The 24,425-nt window shown below is 36.7% G+C and overlaps 1 protein-coding gene across 1 annotated transcript in view; it reads left to right on the top strand.

Annotated features, from left to right (window-relative positions):
- The window catches only part of LOC123948910 (L-lactate dehydrogenase C chain), a 46,396-nt gene that overhangs the window by 18,465 nt on the left and 3,506 nt on the right, over positions 1-24,425 (top strand). Inside the window, exons 5-7 of the mRNA XM_046016100.1 lie at positions 9,523-9,696; positions 12,061-12,178; positions 22,334-22,457. Coding sequence (XP_045872056.1) covers positions 9,523-9,696; positions 12,061-12,178; positions 22,334-22,457 — 416 coding nt within the window. The remainder of the gene's footprint in view (positions 1-9,522; positions 9,697-12,060; positions 12,179-22,333; positions 22,458-24,425) is intronic.

Below are 24,425 nucleotides of genomic sequence, written 5' to 3'. Positions count from 1 at the left end.
TTATTTTTGATTTGGTTTCCTTTGCCTTAGGAGACATACCTAGAAAGAAGTTGCTATGGCTCATGTCAGAGAGGGTACTGCCTGTTCTCTCTTCTTGGACTTCAATAGTTTCCTGTCTCTCATTTAGGTCTTCCATCTATTTGAATTTATTTTTGTGTGTGCTGTAAGAAAGTGGTTCAGTTTCATTCTTTTGCCTGTGGCTTTCCAGTTTTCACATATTATTGAAGAGACTGTCCTTTTCCCATTGGATATTCTTATAGTTGTGGGTTTATCTCTGGGTTTTCTATTCGATCCCATTGATCTATGTGTTTTTTTCTTGTGCCAATAACATACTGTTTTGAATACTACAGTTTTGTAATATAACTTGAAGTCCAGAACTGTGAGGTTTCCAGGTTTGCTTTTTTTAAAGATTTTATTTATTTATTTGACATATAGAGATCAGGCAGAGAGAGAGGAGGAAGCAGGCTTCCTGCTGAGCAGAGAGCCCAATGCGGGGCTCAATCCCAGGACTCTGGGATCATGACCTGAGCCAAAGGCAGAGGCTTTAACCCACTGAGCCACCCAGGTGCCCCTCCAAGTTTGCTTTTATTTTTCAAAATTGTTTTGGCTATTTGGGGTCTTTGTGGGTCTATACAAATTTTAGGATTATTTGTTCTAGCTCTGTGAAAAATGCTGTTGGTATTTTGAAAGGGATTGTTTAAAATATGTAAATTGCTTTGGGTAGCATGGACATATTAGCAGTGTTTGTTCTTCCAATCCATGAGCATGTCTTTCCATTTCTTTGTGTCATCTTGAGTTTCTTTCATCAGTGTCTTACAGTTTTCAGAGTACTGGTTTTTCACTTCTTTGGTTAGATTTATTCCTAGCTATCTTACTGTTTTTGTTGCAATCGTAAATGGGATTAATCCCCAAATTTCTCTTTCTGCTGCTTCATTATTAGTGTATAGAAATGTAACAGATTTCTATATGTTGATTTTATATCCTGCAACTTTACTGAATTCATTGATCAGTTCCAGCAGGTTTTTGTGGATTCTTTTGGGTTTTCTATATATAGTATCATGTTATGTGCAAATACTGAAAGTTTTTCTTTTTCTTTGCTGATTTGGATGTCTTTTGTTTCTTTTTGTTGTCTGATTGTTGTGGTTAAGACTTCCAGTACTATGTTGAATAAAAGTGGTGAAAATGGATATACCTGTCTTGTTCCTGACCGTAGAGAAAAGCTCTCTGGTTTTCCCCATTGAGGATGATAGTAGCTGTGGGTTTTTTCATATATGATCTTTATTATCTTAAGGTATGTTCCCACTAAACCTACATTGTTGAGGGTTTTTATCATGAATGGATGTCATGCTTTGTGAAATGCTTTTTCTGCATCTATTGAAAGGATCATGTGGCTTCTACCCTTTCTTTTATTAATGTGGTGTGTCACCTTGATTGATTTGAGAATATTAAACCATTCCTGCAACCCAGGAATAAATACCACTTGATTGTGGTGAATTATTTTTTTTTCCATTTTATTTATTTTTTCAGCGTAACAGTATTCATTGTTTTTGCACAACACCCAGTGCTCCATGCAAAACAGGCCCTCCCTATTACCCACCACCTGTTCCCTCAACCTCCCACCCCTGACCCTTCAAAACCCTCAGGTTGTTTTTCAGAGTCCATAGTCTCTTATGGTTCGCCTCCCCTTCCAATTTTTTTTTTTAAATAAACATATAACGTATTTTTATCCCCAGGGGTACAGGTCTGTGAATCGCCAGGTTTACACACTTCACAGCACTCACGATAGCACATACCCTCCCCAATGTCCATAGCCCCCTCCCCCTCTCCCAATCCCACCTCCCCCCAGCAACCCCCAGTTTGTTTTGTGAGATTAAAAGTCATTTATGGTTTGTCTCCCTCCCAATCCCATCTTGTTTCATTTATTGTTCTCCTATTCCCCTAACCCCCCATGTTGCTTCTCCATGTCCTCATATCAGGGAGATCATATGATAGTTGTCTTTCTCCGATTGACTTATTTCACTAAGCATGATACGCTCTAGTTCCATCCACGCCGTCGCAAATGGCAAGATTTCATTTCTTTTGATGGCTGCATAGTATCCCTATGACCCAGCAATTGCACTACTGGGTATTTACCCTAAAGATACAAACATAGTGATCCGAAGGGGCATGTGTACCCGAATGTTTATAGCAGCAATGTCTACAATAGCCAAACTATGGAAAGAACCTAGATGTCCATCAACAGATGAATGGATAAAGAAGATGTGAATTATTTTTTTAATGTATTGTTGGATTTGGTTTGCTAGTATTTTATTGAGAATTTTTGCATCTATGTCCATCAGAGATATTGGCCTATAGTTCTCTTTTTCAGTGGTATCTTTATCTGGTTTTGTTATCAGGGTAATGCTGGTCTCAGACTGAATTTGGAAATTTTCCTTCCTTTTCTGTTTCTTGGAATAATTTGAGAAGAATAGGTATTAACTCTTCTTTAAGTATTTGGTAGAATTTGCCTGTGAAGCCATACGGTCATAGACTTTTGTTTGCTGGGAGTTTTTTGATTAGTGATTCAGTTTCTTTGCTGGTTATCAATCTGTTCAAATTTCCTAGTTTTTCTTGCAGTTTTGGTAATTTATATGTTTCTAGGAATTTTTCCTCTTCTTCTAGGTTGTCCAATTTATTGGCATATAGTTTTTCATAATATTCTGTTATAATTGTTTATATTTCTGTGGTGTTGGTTGTTATTTCTCTCTCATTTGTGATTTTATTTTCTTGGGACTTTTGTCTTTTCTTTCTTTTTTTTTTTAAGATTTTATTTAATTTGTTGGAGAGAGGGAGGGAGAGAGAAAGCACAACCAGGGGGATCAGGAGGCAGAAGGAGAAACAGGCTCCCTGCTGAGTAGGGAGTCCCATGTGGGACTTGATCCCAGGACCCTGGGCTCACGACCTGAGCAGAAGGCAGATGCTTAACCAACTGACCACCCAGGCATCCCTTCTCTTTTCTTTTTGATGTTTGGCTAGAGGTTTATCAGTTTTATTAATCGTTTCAAAGAACCAGCTCCTGGTTGCATTGATCTGTTCAGTTATTTTTTTAGTTTCTGTATCATTTATTTCTGCTCTAATCTTTATTATTTCCTTCCTTCTGCTGGCTTTATACTTTTTCTGGATCCTTTAGGTGTAAGGTGAGGTGGTTTATTTGAGATTTTCCTTGCTTCTTGAGGTGGGCATCTCTTGCTATATAGTTCCTTCTTAGGACTGCTTTCACTACATCCCAAAGTTTTTGGGCCATTGTGTTTTCATTTTCATTCGTTTCCATGTATGTTTTAAAATTTCTTCTTTGATTTCCTGGTTGACCCATTCATTGTTTAGTAGCATGTTTAACCTCCATGTATTTTTGGTCTTTCCAAATTTTTACTTGTGGTTGACTTAGTTTCACAGTGTTGTGGTCAGAAAAGGTGCATGGTTTGACTTCAGTCTTTTTGTATTTGTTGAGGCTTGTTTTTGACTTGATATATGTTCTATTCTGGTGAATGTTCCATGTGCACTTGAAAAGAATGTGTATTCTGATGTTTTAGGATGGAATATTCTAAACATATCTGTTAAGTTCAACAGATTCTTCTTTTTTAAAAAAATATTTTATTTATTTGACATTCAGAGAGAGTGAGAGTGTAAGCATACAAGGCAGAGAGAGGGAGAAGCAGGCTTCCTACTGAGCACAGAGCCCGATGTGGAGCTCCATCCCAGTACCCTAGTATCAGGGCCTGAGCACAAGGCAGATGTTTAACCGACTGAGCCACCCTGGTGTCCCATAAGCAAACTGTTCACTGCCCAAGTGGGGATAGGAATAACACCCTCTAGGAGCTGTGCTGTGTGGTGGTCCTCTTCTCTAATGACCTGAGCCAAAAGTGGCACTTAACCCACTGAGACACCCAGATTCATTCATTCATTTATTCATTCATTCATTCTTCTTCTTCTTCTTCTTCTTCTTCTTCTTCTTCTTCTTCTTCTTCTCCTTCTCCTTCTCCTTCTCCTTCTTCTCCTCCTTCTCCTCCTCCTCCTCCTCCTCCTCCTTCTTCTTTTAGATTTTATTTATTTATTCATGAGAGACAGAGAGAGAGAGAGGAAGAGGGAAAAGCAGGACCCTAGGATCATGACTTGAGCCAAAGGCAGACGCTTAACATCTGAGCCACCCAGGTACCCCAGATTCTTTCTTCTTGATCCATTCTGTTGTTGATGCTATCTATTGCAGTTTTCATTTCACTCATTGTATTCTTCAACTCTAGAATTTGGTTCTTTTTTTAATGATTTCTCTCTCTTCATTAAATTTCTCATTTTTATTTTCCCGATTTCCCTGAACTATTTCTGTGTTTTCTTGTAGCCCATTTACTTCCTTAAACCAGATATTTTGAACTCTTTGTTTGCTAAATCACAGATCTCCATGTCTTTGGGGTCAGTTACTGGAAGATGATTGAGATCTTTGGTAATGTCATGTTTCCCTGATATTTTTTTGTTCCTTGAAGTCCTGTGTCACTGTCTTTGCATTCGAAGTAGTTGTAACCTCCTCTAGTCTTTACCAACTTACTTCAGGGCAGAAATGTCTTCTGTCAGCCCTGCTAGGAATTCTGAGGCTTTCTCAGACCTATGTGTATGCCTGCTTCACACATCTTACACCCCGTTGTGGCAGAATTCTTAAGCTTCTGCGCCTTATTTTGACCCTCATTGCAGTAGGCCAGATGCTGACAGCCTCTCTTTTGCTTTCCCAAGGATGTGGCTTAAGTTGAAGTTTGCAGTCTCTTTCTGACCCACAGTTTTTGTCTAGCTTTCTGCCTGTGTTCACTAGCTGTTTGCTGATGCCCCCTCTTGCCATTGGAGTAGTAAATACCGGGAGGCGACCACAGTGGGGTGTGTATGGGGGTCTGTATGTGGAATGCTAAGGTTCCCTCTGGGTTAGTTAGGGGGATCCACTGCCAAGGCATCCCCAGTGGCTCAAGGGCACACTTCTTGATGGAATCCACAGCACATTTAGTAGGATCTGTATCTCTTACTGCCCCTCTGAGAGTCCTGTCTGCCACTGTCTTAGCTTCTCCTCATTCCCCAGTCATGCAGCACAGGACTCAATACTTTGGATGGGGTGAGAAAGAAGTGGGCTTCTTTGGCAGCAGTTTGCGTAGTTAGTGAAGGTAGATGCTTACTCACACACTCAGACTTTCCTTTGTGGGAGAAATCATGAGCTAAGAATATCTCTTTTGGCACTGAGCTCTTCCACCAAGGGGGAGGAGTGATGTATGTAAAGTCAGACTGTTCCTCTCACCCTCTACAATGCACATTATTTCAATTTATTTCACATTATTACAATCTCATTATTTTGCCCCAGTGGTGTGCTGGGTCTTCTCTGCTGGAAACCTGGACTTCCAGAAAGGCTGTCCTATCCCTAGGTGGATTGTCTAAGATGGTATTTTCCAGGGGCTCCTGGACTGCGGTAAAGTGGGGCTGGAATTGGCTCATGGGCCATCGCAGAGTCCACAGCTGGGACTGAAGCCTCTGTGCCTATTACATGCCTGACACATGGGTGTGTGTGTCTCCTTCTGGGTTCCTTGGCGTATAGTGCTGAATCCTACTGAGCCAACAAAGGCACTTTTGTCCATGGGTGGATGCCAGATTGTTGGTTTTGAGGAGTGGGTGTAAGAAGGTTTGTCTTATTTGGCTGTGTTGCTGATGTCATTCCACAGTGGGTATTGATAGACGTAATCACTCATGAAACCACCACCATAATCAAGATAAGTACATTTCCATTACCTTGGAAACTTTTCTTGTGTCTCTTTGCAGTCTGTCGCTTATTCTACCTCTGGCTCCATTTTTTGGAATCTCATATAATGGCATCATACATTCATTAGTGAATGTAATCCTTTTTGTCAGGTTTCCTTCACCTAGCATGATTATTTTGGGATTCATCCATGCTGCTCAGCATATCAATGATCTGTTCCGTTTTTTTACTGCTGAAGAGTAATTAATCTTTCAAATAATTACAAATTTTCTTTGTTTATCCATTCATATCCATTTATCCATTGGTAGATACTAGGTTATTTCCAGTTTTTGGCTATTATGAATAAAGCTGCTATAAACATTTGTGAACAAGTATTTTCATGGGTGTATGTCATTATTTCTCTGGGTAAATACCAGGATGGCTTACATGGTATGTGTATGTTTAACTCTGTGAGAAGCTGCCAAACAGTTTTTCAAAGTGATTGTTCATTTTACATTCCCATTAGCACTAGAAGAGAGCTCTACTTGCTCCACATCCTTGACAACATTTGGTATTGTCAGTCTTTTCAGTTTTAGTCATTCTAATATCATTATGGTTTTAATTAACTGTATTCCCTTCATGATTAAAGATGTTGAACATTTTTCTTGTGTTCCTTAGCTAATAGTTTATTTTCTTTTGTGAATGCTTTGTGCATCTCTTTTGTTAATATTTAAAAATTATATCTTTTGACTTTTAATTCTTTTGACCTATAACTCAACCTTTAATTGTTGAATTATAAGAGTTCTTATACACATTGTATACAAGTCCCTTGATCAGATATAGGTATTACATAAGTTTCTTTCAGTCTGTAGTTTGCCTTTTTGTGTTCCTAATGGTATTTTTCAAAGAGTAAAGTATGTCTTTTGGTGAAGTCCAGTTTATCAGTTTCTTATCTATGTTTTATGCTCTTTGGACATTAATTTTTTTATTATTATTTTGAAAGATTTATTTATTTATTTGAGAGAGGGAGAGTGAGAATGAGCAGGGGGAGGGGTGTAGAGGAAAAAAGCTCTCAAGCAAACTCAGCACTGAGTACAGAGCCCGACGAGGGGCTCCCTCTCACAGCTCTGAGATTGTGACCTGAGCCAAAATCAGGAGCCGGCCAACTGAGACACCCAGGCACCCCTATGCTCTTTTGACTTTTAGCAAAGAAGCCTTTAGCCTACCCTAAATCTGAAGATTTTCTCCTTTATTATTTTCTATAAGTTTTATCATTTTATCTTTTATATTTAGGACTGCAGCTCATTTCATATTAATTTTAGTGTTTGATGTAAGGTGTCATTCATTTTTTTCAAAGATGATATCTAGTTTTTCTAGCAACGTTTATTAAGAATAATTCTTTAATTTGAATTGCTTTGATAATAACTTTTTTGAAAATTATCATTTATGTGAGTCTATTTCTAGATTCTCTATTTTTTTCATTGATCTTCATATATATTCTTTTGTTATTATCACACTATCTTGATTACTAGTGTAATCTTCAAATCAGTTAATGTAAATTGTCTTTGCTCGTATTTTCATTTTTTTCCCCCGTTATGCTTTTCTAAAATTACTTTGGGTATAACATGTTACCATTTTCACATAAATTTTATAATTAGATCATCCATTTCTATAAAAAACACATGCTGGGATGTTAATTGGGATTGTTAAATCTATAGATTAATTTGGAGATTGTATCTGAACACTGTTGAGTCTTCCAGTCCATGAATATGGAATATCTCTTCATGTATGTATGTCTTCTTTATTCTTTTTTAGCAGTGTTTTGTAGTTTTCAGGATATAGGTCTTACACAAATTTTATTAAATTATCCCTAAACATTTCATATTTTTGATGCTATTATAAAAAAAATTGTCTTTACATTTCATTTTCCCATTGCTTATTGCTAGTATGTAGAAATACTACTGCTTTTTTTTCATATTGACTTTGTACCTTAAAACATTGCTAAGATCACTTACTAATTCTAGTAATGTTGTTCAAATTCTTAAGATATTTTGTCTATATTTTCTTGTCATCTGTAAACAGAGTTTTATTAAGTTTAATTCTTTCTTTCCAATGTAAAGACCTATTTATTTCCTTGCCTCATTCCACTGGTTAGGACCCCCCAGTACAAAGGTCAATGTAAGTAGTAATGAGATACAAATCTGCTGACTCTGGAGGCTTGTTTCCTTCCTCCTTTTGGTAGCTTATCAGAGAGCCGTATCAGCTGAACTGAGCCAGCTTATGGAGGCATCTGTGGCCCTTGGTCCTGGAAATACATATTCCTTATTATTGCTAGACCCAGATACTCCTTGATAAATTTCTTGTTACTTAAGGAAACTAAGCGTTCCTTTCCCCCTCCAAAGCTGACTTACAGATATGTAACAGTGTGCTGGTGGGACTTGTTCTTGCTCTTGGAGGAGTTTCTAGAGAACACCCAGCTTGCTAGCCAAAAGAGGCTCCTCTGCACTTGGCTGTATTGTGTACAGAGGATCCCTGCCTAACTTGTGCTGTGGCATAATGAGAGTTCAGTGCATACTGCGTGCTTCCTTATTTCTCTGCTCCTAACATTTTCTCCGGTAAATACTATTTATATCTCCATCCTCTGGTGTTGGTGGCATGTGTCACCCTTGCCCAGATATCGAGAGGGCACATACTTGCCTGATTGTTTTTCTCATGGGGAAAGCATTCAGTCTTTCATCACGGAGTATGATGTTTAATGTGAGTTTTTTATGAAATTCCCTTCGTTTTACAGTTGTAGAAAGTTTTTTTTTTAAAGATTTTATTTAGAGAGAAAGAGCCCACTTGAGCAGGGGTTGGGGCGTAGGGAGAGGGAGAGAGAAAATCTTGAACAGACTTGCTCAGCAGGAAGCCTGAAATGGGTCTCAACACAGTGCTCAATCCCAGGGCCCTGAGACCAAGACCTGAGCCGAAATCAAGAGTCCAACACTCAGCTGGCTGAGCCACCTAGGCACCCCAGAAAGTTTTTTTTTTTTTTTTCATGAATGAATGTTGAATTTTGTCGTTCACATCTGCATATGGCCCTGATCATGCATGTGGCCTTATTTTAGGTAGGAGATGCTGATAGATTAGATGAGGCTGCAGTGAGGGAGAGGCGAAATCTAGGTGTGCTTAAGAAGGTAGAATTAATTGACTGCTTATTTAATACAGATACATCATCTCAAGAGAGGTTTTTTTAAATTTAAAATTCTTATCATGAATAATTTTTTTAAAGCTTTTATTTATTTGACCGCGAGAGCAGGAACACAAGCAGGGGGAGTGGGAGAGGGAAAGCAGGCTTCCCACCAAACAGGGAGCCCAATGTGGAGCTCCATCCCTGGACCCTGGGATCATGACCTGACCAAAGGCAGATGCTTAATGACTGAGCCACCTAGGTGCCCCATCATGAATAATTTAACCTTTTAAACACCTATGTGAGAGATAATCCTTATTTGTTTGTTGATTTGCTTCACTTTAGACTCTGTAATGAATCTGTATTTGATTTTAAGACAGATTATCTAGGAGTGCCTGAGAGGCTCAGTTGGTTAAGCATCCAACTCTTGACCTCAGCTCAAGTCTTGACCTCAAGGTCATGAGTTCAAGCACCATGTTAGATTCCATGCTAGGTGTGGAGCCTACTTAAGAAAAATAATAAAATAAAAGTTTAAAAAGATAATTTATCTATTTAGGAAAGAAAATTTTAGAAGGAAGTTACCATTAATTTTTTTCTAACAAATTGTTCCTCCCAGTGGATATTTTGACATATGTGGTCTGGAAGCTAAGTGGCTTACCTGCAACTCGTATAATTGGAAGTGGTTGTAATCTAGACTCTGCCCGTTTCCGTTACATAATTGGAGAGAAGTTGGGTGTCCATCCCGCAAGCTGCCATGGTTGGATTATTGGAGAACATGGTGATTCTAGTGGTAAGTATAAACCTATTATCATTACGTAATCATACTTATCTCTAATCATGCTTATTTTCTTTAAAGTCCATTTTTTCCTGATTTTAATATAGCTACATAACTTTCATTTTGTTGGTACTGCTCTGGTGTATCTTTTTTATTCCATACTTTGTCTTCTGTTCGTGGATTTAGCTACTTCTCATAAAACAGTGCACATAGCATATAGCTGTTTTAAATGTCAATGAGAGTTTCTCATATCTGGAGGACTTTAACTTACTTTGATTTTTAACAAGATTATTAAGATATAATTCACACATTATAAAATTCATCCATTTAAAGTGTATGGGTTTTAGTATATTCAAAGAGGTGTGCAACCATTATTACAAGATAATTACAGTACATTTTCATCACCCAAAAAGAAACTCCCATTCCTGTGCTCACACCAACCCTAGCCCCAGGCAACCACTAATCTACTTTCTGATTCATTTATTTCAGATTTTTCACGTAAGTAATATTATATAATATGTGGTTTAAACTATTACTTAGGCCACACCAACCCTTTTCTTTTCTGAACTTAAACAGTTATTATCTGCTGCACAGTTAGAAATTTCTACTTCTTACAATGTTCTCTAATTGTGGCATAATGCAAATCTTTCCATAATGTCAATAAACCCATTTTATAGGGAATAAGGAGCATTTGTTCATTTAATCATTCATTAATTCAAAACATTTAATGAGCCTTTCTATTTTCCTTTTACTTCAAGGGTCATAATATAATAAATACTCTTAAAATCATGATAAAATTTATCGTATACTTTAAAACTTTTTTCACTTAAGTATATATAACACATGCTGAAAAATTGTACAGAATATAAATTTATAGCTCAATAAATCATCAAATAGTGAACATATCTGTGTAATTACCATTCTGGTAAATGCACTAGAAAACACTTTCATGACCTCTCTCAATTACTGTCCTTCCTTTTCCCAAGCTAAACTTCTCATACAACGGTGTTTTACTTTAGAAAACAAATGTTTTTGATTTGACTTAGATAAATGTTTGTTTCACCAGTGCCTTAATTTGCCCCTTTTTGCTTGTGTTATTTTCTTAACTCAGTTCTTCCTCTTCAAAGTCCTTAAAATTGATTTTCCTAGGTATGTTTTAATGTCTCACATTTAATATTCCATAATTTTATTTTTTATAAAATAGTATATTCTGATTAGTATTGATTTGAATATATTTATTATTCAATTTAGTGAGATTTTCTTTTGTTTCTTTTCTCTTTACTGCTTTCTACTTGATCAGTTAAACTTTAATTTCTTCTACTACTTTGGATTATACACTCACTTTGTAAGCGGTTACCTATATTCATACTTGACCTCAAAATAATTAGTCTGTTTAGTCTTCTTTGGAATAGATCTTAGAATGTATTAAGTTTGACTGACCTTGTTCTCTCAATATGTAATTACGGTTGACCCTTGAACAACATGGAGGTTAGGGGTTCCAATCCCCACACAGATGAAAATCTGCATATAACTTTTGACTCCCTCAAATTTAATTACTGATAGCCTACCATTGACTGGAAGCCTTAGTGGTAACATAAGCAGTTAATTCAATCAAATATATACGTTGTATATATTATATGCTCTTTTCTTAATAGTAATACCTTGTTCATCTGCAAGTTTTTTTCAAGTTGTTGCATATCTCCAAAACATTTTCCAATACACTTACTTGGAAAAATTCGTGTATAAGGGGACTCACACAGTTCTACCTGTGTTGTTCAAAGGACAACAGTATTAACTACTTTTAGGGTTCCATTCTGTTTTCATCTCTCCAAACTAGTTATTATTATTTAAGTGTAACACCTGTCTGGATTTGTGTATCTGTTTGCCAGTTGTGTTGCTTATCTTTATTTCCCATATCTGTCTCCTTCCCCTGGATTCAGTTCTTTCTTCCTGAAGTATATCTTGTCAGTTTTGTTCATGTGAAAATGTTTTAGTCTCACCTCATTTTGAATGAGAGTTTAACTGCCGGGTTGACAGTTACTCCCTGTCAGCTCTTTGTTACTGTTGTAACAAACTGTTGTAACTGTTGCCGCTCTTTTCCCTGAAGCTCCTTCTGATGTTTTATCTCATCATTTCCTTTGTGGATTCTGTAGATGCATCTTGCTTTAAATGCCTCCTATACCACACAATTACAAAGAACTTCTACTACATATTTTTCTAATACTTTATAATTTTGGTTTTTGTTTCTTTCTTTTGTCCATTTAAAACTTATTTTTATATATGTGTAAGATAGTTACCTAACTTTACAGTAGAAACCACTGAACTCAAAGAACTGATGCCGTACTGGCAAGAATTTATTCTGAGATATATTTCTTTCAGTGCCTTTATGGAGTGGGGTGAATGTTGCTGGCGTTGCTCTGAAGACTCTAGACCCTAAATTAGGAACGGATTCAGACAAAGAGCAGTGGAAAAATATCCATAAACAAGTTGTTGAAAGGTAACAGTACTTATTCAATGTCTCAGTGCCTTAATAATCAGTCTTGAGAATTAGTTTCACAAACAAAAAGTATGCGCTTGATCTTTGCCTTTTTTGAGATAAATAATTCTAACCTTCTGAAAATCTCCAGATTCAGACTTATATTATGCATAGCTTTCTTTGGGGGTCATTTTTTAAAAATTTATTTGACAGACAGAGATCACAAGTAGGCAGAGAGGTAGGCAGAGAGAGAGAGAGGAGGAGGAAGCAGGCTCCCTGCTGAGCAGAGAGCCCGATGCGGGGCTCGATCCTAGGACCATGGGATCATGACCTGAGCAGAAGGCAGAGGCTTTAACCCATTGAGTCACCCAGGCGCCCCTTTGGGGGTCATTTTTTAAAAGGAAAATCTGCTTATCCTTTCACAAGAACTCATGTGTTTGAAGGGAATATAGCATAGTGATTATGATCATGGATTTCGGAACCAGGTTGCTGAGGCTTGAAATCTGGTCTCACAATTTATTAGTGGGATGATATTGAAAATATTAAGAGTACAGTTTCTTCATCTTTTTTTCTATTAAAGTATAATTAACATACGGTGTTATACTAGTTTCAGGTACACAACATTAGGATATTGACTGATGTATAATTCTATACATTAATCAGTGCTCACCACAATAAGAGTTGTCACCATCTGTCATCATACAACATTATTACAATATTATTGGCTGCATTCTTTGTGCTGTACTTTTCATCTCCATCACTTATTTATTTCATAACTAGAAATTTGTATCTATTAATCCCTTTTATCTATTTTGCCCATCCCTCCACCACCTCCCCTCTGGCAACTACTAGTTTCTTTTCTGTATTTAAAAGTCTGTTTTTTGTTTGTTTTGTTTTTTATATTCCACATATAAGTGAAATTATATGGTATTGGTATTTCTCTGTCTTATTTCACTTAGTGTAATGCCCTCCAAGTTTATCCATTTTGTTGCAAATGGTAAGATTTCACTCTTTTCTATGGATGAGTAATATTCCACCACATCATCTTTATCCATTCATCTATTGATAGGCACTTGGGTGGTTTCCATATTTTGGCTTTTGTAAATAATGCTGCACATCCTTTCCTCTACTAATAGAGCCTGTGAAAGTTATTATGAACAGTAAATGAGTTGGTACATGTAAAATGCTTAGAATAGTACCTAGAAATTATTAAGTGTTCATCAAATGATTTGATGAAGAGAAATATGAAATTGATCAGATGATCGGAATTAACTAGATTTATTTATAAGTAAAATAAGTGTCCAACTCTATACATCAGTTTTAATAGCACACATGATTCTCCTTCATGCTTTAGTCAAGCATATGAGTAGAAGTTATAGAACTTAGAAATCACTGTTGGATATTCAAAACTGGAATATTAAACCTACAAAAACATACATCTAGATGTATGGGGGGAGGGACAGAGGGAGAGAATCTTCAACCAGACTTCCTGCTTAGTGCAGAGCCCTATGTAGGCCTTGATCTCATGACACAAGTTCATGACCTAAGCTGAAACCGGCGGTTGGACGCTCAACTGACTAAGCCACCCAGGCCCCCTGATAGTATCTTTTGATGTACAAAATTTAAAAATTTTCATGAAATTCAGTTTGCCTTTTTATTCCTTATGTTGCTTTTGTCATCATATCAAAGAAAGCATTGCGGAATGCAATGTTGTGAAGCTTTTCCCCTATGTTTTCATGTAAAAGTTTTGTGGTTTTAGGTCTTATATTTATATCCTATCCATCTTGAGTTAATTTTTGTATCTGGTCTTAGGTAAGGGTCCAACTTCATTCTTCTTCATGTGGATATCTAGTTTTCTCAGCATCTTTTGTTGAAAAGACCGTCCTTTCCCCATTCAGTGGTTTTGGCACCCTTGTTGAAAATCAATTGACCATAGATATGGAAATCTATTTTTGGGATCTCTGTCCTATATTTTTATCTTGGTTCCAGTACTACATTGTTTTGTTTATTGTAGCTTTGTAGTAAGTTTGGAAATTAGGCAGTGTGAATCCTTCAGTTTTGTTCTTCCCTTTCAAGATTGTTTTGGCTATTCAGGGTCCCTGAAATTCCCTAAGATTTTCACTTTAGGTTTATTTATGTCATCTTTAATTTCTTTCAGCAATATTTTGTAGTTTTTATTGGACAAGTCTCACTTCCTTTGTTAAGTTAATTCCTAAGTATTGTATTTTTTTTTGACGTTGTTGTAAGTGGAATTGTTTTCTTAATTTTCTTTTCATATTGTTCATTGTTAGTGTATATAAATGCAATTTTTGTATGTTGACTTTATATCCTGTTACTTTGCTGAGTTGGTTTATTCTGTGTGTGTGTGTGTGTGTGTGTGTGTGTGTGTGTGTGTGTGTGTGTAATCTTTAGAGTTATCTGTATATGAGATCATATTGTCTGTGAGCAGAGATAGTTTTATTTCTTTCCAATTTGGATGTCTTTTATTTCTCTCTCTTGTCTAACTGCTCTGGATAGATTTTCCAATACTGTGTTGAATAGAAGTGGCAAACGTGGGCATTTTTGCCTTGTTCCTGATCTTCCCCCCGCTAAGACTTTACATATTTATTTATTTGACAGAGAGAGACACAGTGAGAGAGGGAACACAAGCAGGGGGAGTGGGAGAGGGAAAAACAGGCTTCCTGCTGAGCAGGGAGACCAATGCAGGGCTCGATCCCAGGACCCTGGGATCATGAACTGAGCTGAAGGCAGATGATTAATGACTGAGCCACCCAGGCACCCTCCTTGTTCCTGATCTTAAAGGAAAAACTTTCAGTCTTTCACCATTGACTGTGATCACTGTAGGTTTTTCATATATGGCTTTTATTATGTCGAGGTAGTTTCCTTGATTCCTGGTTTCTTAAATGTTCTTGTTACGAAAAGGTGTTGAATTTTGTCAGATGATTTTTTTTTTTATCAAATGGGATGATAGTGTGTTTTTTTCTCATTATGTTAATGTGTCAAATTACGTTGATGAATTTTGATATATCAAACCATCCTTACATTCCATTCCAGGAATAAACCTCACTTGGTTATTGTGTATAATTCTTTGAAAATGCCCTGAATTTGGCTTGCTAGTAATTTGTTGAGGTGTTTTGCATCAGTGTTCATAAGAAACATTGATCTGAAGTTTTCTTTTCTTGTAGTGACTTCACCTGGCTGTGGAATCAGGGTAATGCTCGCTTCATTGAATCAGTTAGGAAGAATTCCCTCCTCTTCAATTTTTTTGGAAAAGTTTGAAAAGGATTGGTCCAGGGCTTTTCTTTTGGGGGAGATTTTTGATTACTGACAAACATTCTTATGTTATATAGGTCTTAATCTGATTTTCTGTTTATTCGTGATTTAGTCTTGCTACGTTAGATTTAGGTTTTATGTTTCTAAGAATTTGTCTATCCATTTCATTCAGGTTATCTAATCCATTGGCATACAGTTTTTGTGGTACTTTCCAATAATCCTTTTTATTTCTGTAGAATCAGTAATAATGTCTCCTTGATTTTTATTTTATTTATTTTTAAAGATTTTATTTATTTGACAGAGAGAGAGAGAGCACAAGCAGGGGCAGTGCCAGGCAGGGGGAGAGGGAGAAACAGGCTCCCCACTGATCAGGGAGCCTGATGTGGGGCTCGATTCTAGGACTCTGAGATCATGACCTGAACCAAAAGCAGACACTTAACTGGCTGAGCCACCCAGGCGCCCCTGATTTTGATTTTAATAATTTGAATCATCTTTTTTCCTCGTTAAAGTTTTGTCAATTTTGTTGATTTTTTCAAAGAACCAACTTTTGATTACATTGATTTTCTCTATATTTTTTGCATTCTTTATTTTAATTCTGTTCTATTCCTTATTATTTCCTTCCATTTGCTAGATCTGGATTTAATTTGTTGTTCTTTTTCTAGTTCCTTAAGCTATAAGGTTAGGTTGTTGATTAGAGATTTTTCTTTTTTTAATGCAAGCATGAATAGCCATAAATTTCTCCCTGAGCAGTGCTTTTACTGTGTCCAATAACTTTTGTTATGTTGTGTTTTCATTTATCTCTAAGTATTTTCAAATTTTCCTTATGATTTCTTCTGTGATCCTTTTTTGTTTAAGGTTGTGTTAATTTCCACAAATTTGTGAATTTTCCAATTATACTTTTGTTAGTGATTTTTAACTTCATCTCATTGTGTCAGAGCAGATACTTAGTATATGACATCTATTTTTTTTAATTCATTGAAACAATTTGTGACATATTATATGGTCTTTTCTGAAAAATGTCCCATGTGAACTTGAGAAGAATGCAGTTGCTGTTATGGGTGAGGTGTTCTGCTTGTTTATTAGATCTAGTGTTGTTTAAGTCCTCTATTTTCTTATCTTTGGTCTGGTTCTTTTTTTTTTAAATATTTTATCTATTTATTTGAGAGAGAGACAGTGAGAAAGAGCATGAGCAAGAAAGTCAGAGGGAGAAGCAGACTCCCCGTGGAGCTGGGAAACTGATGTGGGACTCGATCTGGGGACTCCAGGATCATGACCTGAGCTGAAGGCTGTTGCTTAACCAACAGAGCCACCCAAGCACCCCTCTTTGGTCTGGTTTCCATCCATTATTGTGAGTGGGGTATTGAAGACTTCAAGTATTATTGTAGAACTCTCTATTTGTCTCCTTAATTCTATCAGTTTTTATTTCATGTATTCTGGTGATTTATTATTTGATGCATAAATGTTTATAATTGTTATGGTTTCTTGCTGTTTTGAATCTTTTATGAATATATACTGTCCCTTTTTGGCTATTGTAAACTTTCTTGATTTCTATTTTGTATGACATCTAACCACCTCTGCTTTCTTTTGGCTACTATTTGCATAAAATATCTTTTCCATCCTTTTACTTTCAAACTATTTGTCTTGGATCTCAAATGAGTCTCTTATAGGCAGTATAGACTTGGATATGTAATTTTATCCATTCTGCCAATCTGTGTCTTTTGATTAGAAACTTTAATCCACTTACATTTAAAGTAATTACTGATTAGGGGGAAGTCTGTCATTGTGCTATTTGCTTTCTATATGCCTTAAGCTTTCTGTTCCTCATTTCCTGTATTATTGTCTTCTTTTGTATTCAGTTGATTTTTTTGGTAATGATATATTTAAATTTCTTCTGTATATATTCTGTAATTATTATAGTTATTTTCTTTTGGTTACCATGGGTATTACACTTAACATTCTAAAATTATAACACACTTATTTGAATTTGTACCAGCTTAACTTCAGTAACATACAAAAGCCCTGCTCCCTTACAGCTCCATCCTCATCCTTTTTGATTATTGATGTAAAAAAGTACACGTCTATACATTGTATGCATTCTAAATAAGCTAATAACTTTTTTAACTGCATTAGTCTTTTAGCTTTGAAAACAAGAATTACAAACTACAGTCACAATAATATTATCTTTTTGATTATTTTTTTAAAATGTATTGGTCTGTTAAATTATTTTTTAAAAAGTAGAATTACAACCATTGTTATAATATTACTAGCTTTTTATAATTGCCCATGCATTTTCCTTTATTGAGAACTTTATATTTTCATATGACTTTGAGTTACTGTTCATTTTACCCTACAGAACTCCACTGAGTATTTCTTACAGGTCAGGTCTAGTGGTGATAACTCCCTCAACTGTGGTTTCTTTGGGGATATCTTAATTTATCCCTCACTTTGGAAGGACAGTTTTGCCAAATATAAATTGTAAGATCCCTTGTTGACAGGGGTTTTTTTTTTGCAGTGATTGCGGGGAGGTGCAACAACAATGGCCACCTTTCTTTTTCTACACATCTGTCATCAGAAGCAACCCATCGGCCATTAGAGCACAGATCCTTGATATTTAGAGGATGGGGTCCTTTTTGCAGGCTGTGCACAAGCTGCTTGGTGAACATGTGAACAGCTGCCTGCTGAGGTCAGGGGATGAGTAGCTGTTACTGTGCTAAGAGCTGAAATTGGCTGGAATTAACTACAAATTAGCATTGGAACCTTCCCCTGAAAGTTTCAAGCCTTTAATAGACTCCAGAGTTCCAGAATAGTTATATCAGACAGATTTTGACAAAACAATTATTGTCTAGGTGGGGAGATAGAATCCTGGTGCTTGCTACTTCATCATCTTTTCAGAATTGTCCAGTGCTTAAACTAATTTTTTTAAAAATTTTTTTAATTTTTTGCACGATTCCGTGCAAAAGCATACCCAAAGTCATCTTCCTAGATAGTCCTGTCTTTTGGGGAAGGATCCATACCTACTGTTAACCTTCTATCCATGATACCTCTCCGTGACCTTGGGTGATCATCTTTGTATCATATATTCCTCAGAGTTCCTTTGACAAACACGTCTTCAATATTTTATACATAAGAAAAAAGACAAGCTGGTATACCTATAGCCACCAGGATCTATTCAACAGGTAACCAAAATCACTCACAGGTGTTTTGGTAATCCTTAGTTAATTGAACTATCCTATCTTCCACTTTTATTTATTATCACTTGTACCTTATTAAATGTATTGACAGATTCATTTAATTGTGTGTTTGATATTTCTAAAGCAAATTTATTTCCTCCTCTGGCCTAATTATTTCTAAAGAGATCACATCAATTGGAAGTTTTAGGTCAATTTCCCCAACTATCTTTTCATTTTGGTTATTTTTATCAGTATGTTTCATTTTCTTTCTTTCTTTCTCCTTTTTTTTTTTTTTTTTTTTTTTAGAGAGGGATAGAGAAAGCACACACACAGAGGGGGAGGGACAGAGGGGGAGTGAAAGAATCTTAAGCAGGCTCCACGCCCAGCATGGAGTCTGACTCGGGGCTTGCAATGACCTGAGCCAAAATCAAGAGTTGGATGCTTAAGCAACTGAACCACCCAGGCACCTCTTATTTTCTTAAATTGTCTTACAGAAACCTACTAACCTTTGTTATACCAAATAGCTTTGGCCAGGAGATCAAATTAGTGCCTAGCAAAAAACACCTATGTTAATATTATAGTATCATTTCCTGTTCTTCTTAACATAAGTGTCCTTTACCCATATACCACATATTTCCAGATATAGGGGCCATTAGAAGCCATTTCCTAGAAAATGCAGAAATGACCTGGTCTGGAGGCAGAACCACAACTCAACCACTAAGGAACATGTTTTAGCCAATACTGGTTTGCAAATGTCAGTGGAGCCACTGATCTAGTTCTTGCAGGGATGTTGCAACATTGGTCTCTGTCTATCCAATTCCTAATAATTGTATCACAGGGAATGTTATAGTTCCTTTCTAATTTAAAATGCTTTTGCTATATAGGAATAATGATGAAGACCACATTTTCCACTGAAGTTCTGTGTGATTTAAATACCAAGTACTGTGGGGTGCCTGGGTGTCTCAGTTGTTAGGCATCTGCCTTCAGCTTGGGTCATGATCTCAGGGCTCTGGGATCAAGCCTCACACTGGCTCCCTGTTCAGTGGGAAGCCTGCTTCTCCCTCCCCTACTCCTCCTGCTTGTTTTCCCTATCTTGCTGTCTCTCTCTGTCAAATGAATAAATAAATTAATTAAATCTTTTTTAAAAAGAACTTTCTTTAAAAATAAATACCAAGCGGCACCTGGGTGGCTCAGTGGGTTAATGTCTCTACCTTTAGTTCTGGTCATGAACCCGGGGTCCTGGGAATGAGCCCCGCATTGGGCTCTCTGTTCAGCAGGGAGCCTGCTTCCTCCTCTCTCTCTGCCTGCTTCTCTGCCTACTTGTGATCTCTCTTTGTCAAATAAATAAATAAAATCTTTTAAAAAATACCAAATACGGCAACATATTACAGATTAGTACATATTCCAGTTAGTCCTCCCAACAATGCAGTATCCAAATTAAATTATTTGCACATTGGTCATTTAGCAGAGGATCTATAATTATAAAGAATCCTCATGAGACTGCTAGTTTTTATCTAAAACAACTCAACTGTTTTATATTATAGCCTCTGATTTTTCCAGTGGCTAACCAACAATTGCAGGGCAGTGACATCATGATTTAATAGGATATCCTTCCATGTTTTTAACAGAGCAATCAGTTTTATTTATATACATATATATGTGTATATATATATATTTAAAGATTTTATTTATTTGACAGAGAGAGAGAGATCACAAGTAGGCAGAGACAGAGGGGAGGGGAAGCAGGCTCCCTGCTGAGCAGAGAGCCCGATGTGGGACTCGATCCCAGGACCCTGAGATCATGACCTGAGGCAAAGGCAGACGCTTAACCCACTGAGCCACCCAGGTGCCCTCATAGCAATCAGTTTTTGTGTTAAGATAGTAGTGTTAAAACTGCTTGTTCTATTTGCTTCCTTTACCTTTCTCTTTATAGCAGCACTTTTATTTTCATTAGGATGGTTAAAAACTAAAGGATTATATTTTTAGCCATTTTTTTTCTCAACCGTTTTCTCTTTGTCAGTCTATTTTTTAATTCCTGAAAGGGTGGATCTGTCACCCAGATTCCATTGGTAAGATTTCTCCCCAGTTATCTACTGCAGAGCTTTCTTCAACTCATATGTCATCAATCAATCAGCAACTAGAGTCTCCCTTTCTTTCCTTTTACTTAATCCACAGAGTCTTGGTCATATTGAATTGAGAGTCTGAAAGTTAATCCTAAATTTGATAGCAATCTGCTTGCCTTCTAACAGTGGCCCTGGTTTTAGATTGACAGTCAAATCATAGGATACCACAATGAGTACAGTCCAGTCTCAACTTTCCTGTGCTGAAGTGGTCCATACACACATTGGTCTTATCTTTTGCTACCAAGTGTACTGCGTACAGTCCTGGGGCCTTGAAACTGTGCCTACATGGTTGTAAGACCACCTGACATGAATACCAATGCCAAACATTCCTTTTCCTATTCTGGATCCTTTTCTCAGAACTAAACAAACTTAGTGCTAAGTTAAAACCTCTTTGTTCTTTGCTTTTGACTGTCCATCCAAATCTTTTGGTGGCAATGCAGAAATAGAATATATATTTATTATAGAAAATAGGAAAATTCAAAAAAGTATAAAGAAGATCACTTGTAATATTTAAAAATAATCACTGTGAAAAACTTTGTGTATTGATGCAATTCTAAAGTTTTTATAGACATGAATGATGTTTGTTATGAGCCTAAGATAAGAAATTGCATAATGTTTAGGACTGTGTCTTTTTCTTTCTATTTATTTATTTATTATTTTTATTAACATACAATGTATTATTTGCCCCAGGGGTGCAGGTCTGTGAAGCGTCAGGCTTACACACTTCACAGCACTCACCATTTCACATACCCTCCCCAGTGTCCATAAGCCAACCACCCTCTCCATACCCCCCTTCCTCCTAACAATCCTCAGTTTGTTTTGTGAGATTGAAAGTTAGTCTCCCTCCCGATCCCATCTTGTTTAATTTTTTCCTTCCCTACCCCCCAGATCCCCCACTCTGTCTCTCAAATTCCTCATATCAAGGAGATCGTATGATAATTGTCTTTCTCTGGTTGACTTATTTCACTCATCATAATACCCTCTAGTTCTATCCATATCATTGCAAATGGCAAGATTTCATTTCTTTTGATAGTTGCATAGTAGTATTCCACTGTATATATATATACTACATCTCTTTATCCATTAATCTAATGATGGACATCTAGGTTCTTTAGGACTGTGCCTTTTTCCTTTTAAAATGTATCATAACATTCCCATATTTTCATATATTATTGATTTAATAATTTATTCTTATGAACAATATATACACATGGCTTTTAATTATATAAAGTTACATTGGCACCCTAGTAACAGCTTTAAGTGCTCAGCAAAATGTATATGCTTATCTTTAAGATAATCAGATTCTGTTTGCATACTTAAACAACAATTCAAAAAATTCAAAAAAAAGTTTCATCTTCAGTTGCCCATATGCCCTAGGATTCTGCCTTTATGATAAGAGAAGGGTAGGTTAGTTATTACTTCAATTGAATAATGAAGTTTATGAAAATAATATAGAAACTTCTATTGCTTGTTCATAAATAATTTCTAGAAAAAAAATCTCTGGGAATGGCATTGACATATAGGTTACTTCAAATTGGATTCTTGAAAAATAGTGTTTTCTCTGAGTTGATTTGCTATTAATTTGATTTTCTTACTTTCTATAACCATAGTGCCTATGAGATTATCAAGCTTAAAGGGTATACCTCTTGGGCTATTGGACTGTCTGTGACAGATCTGGCAGGATCAATTTTGAAAAATCTTAGGAAAGTGCATCCAGTTTCTACTATGGTTAAGGTAGGCTTAAAATTCTCTTCATTCATCATCTTTTCTTTAATATTTGTTGATTCTCTACTGTGTGCCTGGCATTATACAAGATGTTGAGGATATAGTGGTGAATAAAAAAGGCCCTGACCTCATAAAGTTCAAGAAAAAATGGACTTAATAAAACAATTATAAAAGTAAATATATAATAACAAATTATGATAAATGATAAAAAAAAAAACTACCAAGTATTTAAGAATATACAAGAAGAGAATTTAATTACCCTGGGTAGAAGCATGGGTAATGGTAAGGGAAGACTTCCTAAGGAAGTCAAATGTGACCTATTTTGAATAGTGAGTAGGAGTTAATTTGGAAGGCTGGACTAATAGTCTAAGCAGAGGGAACACATATACAGAGGAACAGAGGTCGATATAAATAGAGAGCCCTTGTGGAGCTGAAAAAAGGTGAGTTGCTGGAATGTAGAGAATGAAGGGAAGTTCATGGTGAGGCTGGAGAAGCAAGCAGGGTTTGGCCACTGAAAGCTTTATAAAAGGATTTGGATCCTTACCATAAAGGCTATGGGAAGCCACCAGAAGAATTTAAGCGAGAGACTGGCAAGTTTTCGTGATATAAATATTTTTATGGCTGTGATGGAACAGATTTGAAAGGGACAAGGGTGGACATGTGGAAACTTGTCAAGAAGATGAGCAGTAGTCCAGAATAGGATAGTAGTAGAGGTGAAGAGAAGGGGATGAATTTGAGAGACTCTGTATTTAGGAGGTTACATTCATAGGACTTGGTAATGGAATTAAGTAGGAAATAAGGAAGAGAAAGGTCACTTGTAGGTTTATATTTTACACCATTATATAGACAGTGATATCCACTGAGGGAGAAAATTCTCAAGGAGAACCAGGTTTAAAGATCATGTTTGCAGTTATGGACAAGTTGAATTTCAGGTGCCTTTTCAATATCCGAGGGGAAATAGGCAGTTGGGTACAGTTTCTGGAACTCATTAAAGAGATTTAGTCGGAGTTCTAAGTGTGAGTCAGTTTGGAAAGAGACAGTTCCTGAGAGGGAGAGAGCTTCTGTCACCACCACCACCAATCAAGAAAGAGATGCTGGACAAGCACAGACAACAGGTATTCCTTACCCTTGGTAACTGCAGCTGGGAATTGTAATGAGCTTGCCTAAAGAGAGTGTAATACAGTGAGAAGACAGACTGAGATTGAGTCTTGAGGAATTCCAGTGTTAAAAGTTGAGTTTATAGTGTGAGCCCACAAAAGTAACTAAGAAGTGGTAGCCAGAGAGTTAAAAGAAAAACCAAGGGAAGAAAATGTGGATTCATGGTAACCAAGAGAGAGGAGGATGCTTTAAGGATGAAAGAATTGGTTTTCTGTTGATTGATGTTGATAAGTAAATTAAATTGGAATTAAAAAGGCCAGGAAGATAAAGTGACTAAGGTCATGGATAAACTTAAGAGGAGCTGTTTACTGAAGTAGTAGAAATGAAAGCTGGAGTACAGTAGGGTTTTCTTAACCTAGGCACTATTGACTTTGGACCAGATAATTCTTTGTTGGAGGGCTGCCCTGTTCGTTGTGGAATGTTAACAGCATCCCTGGCCTCTACCTGTCAGATGCCATAGCATACTCTCTTTCCCCAGTTTTGACAGTCAAAAATGTCTCCAGATGTTGCCCAATGTCCCTTTGGAGGGTCCCTTGAAAACTTTTGAGGAAATCAAGACAAGTGTAAACAGCTCTTTTGAGGTGTTTGGTTGCCAAGGTAAGGAAAGAGAGTAGTAATTGGAGAGGAAAATCTAGGTCAGTCAAGTTTGTGGGGTTTTTTTGTTTTTAATTTTTATTTATTTATTTGACAGAGAGAGAGATCACAAGTAGGCAGAGAGGGAGGCAGAGAGAGAGGAGGAAGCAGGCTCCCTGCTGAGCAGAGAGCCCGATGCGGGTCTCGATCCCAGGACCTTGGGATCATGACCTGAGCCAAAGGCAG

Source organism: Meles meles, chromosome 8 (assembly GCF_922984935.1).
Source record: "Meles meles chromosome 8, mMelMel3.1 paternal haplotype, whole genome shotgun sequence".
In the NCBI taxonomy this organism is placed as follows: domain Eukaryota; kingdom Metazoa; phylum Chordata; class Mammalia; order Carnivora; family Mustelidae; genus Meles; species Meles meles.
The sequence above is the reverse complement of the archived record's forward strand: the minus strand, read 5'-3'. Positions and strand labels throughout refer to the sequence as shown.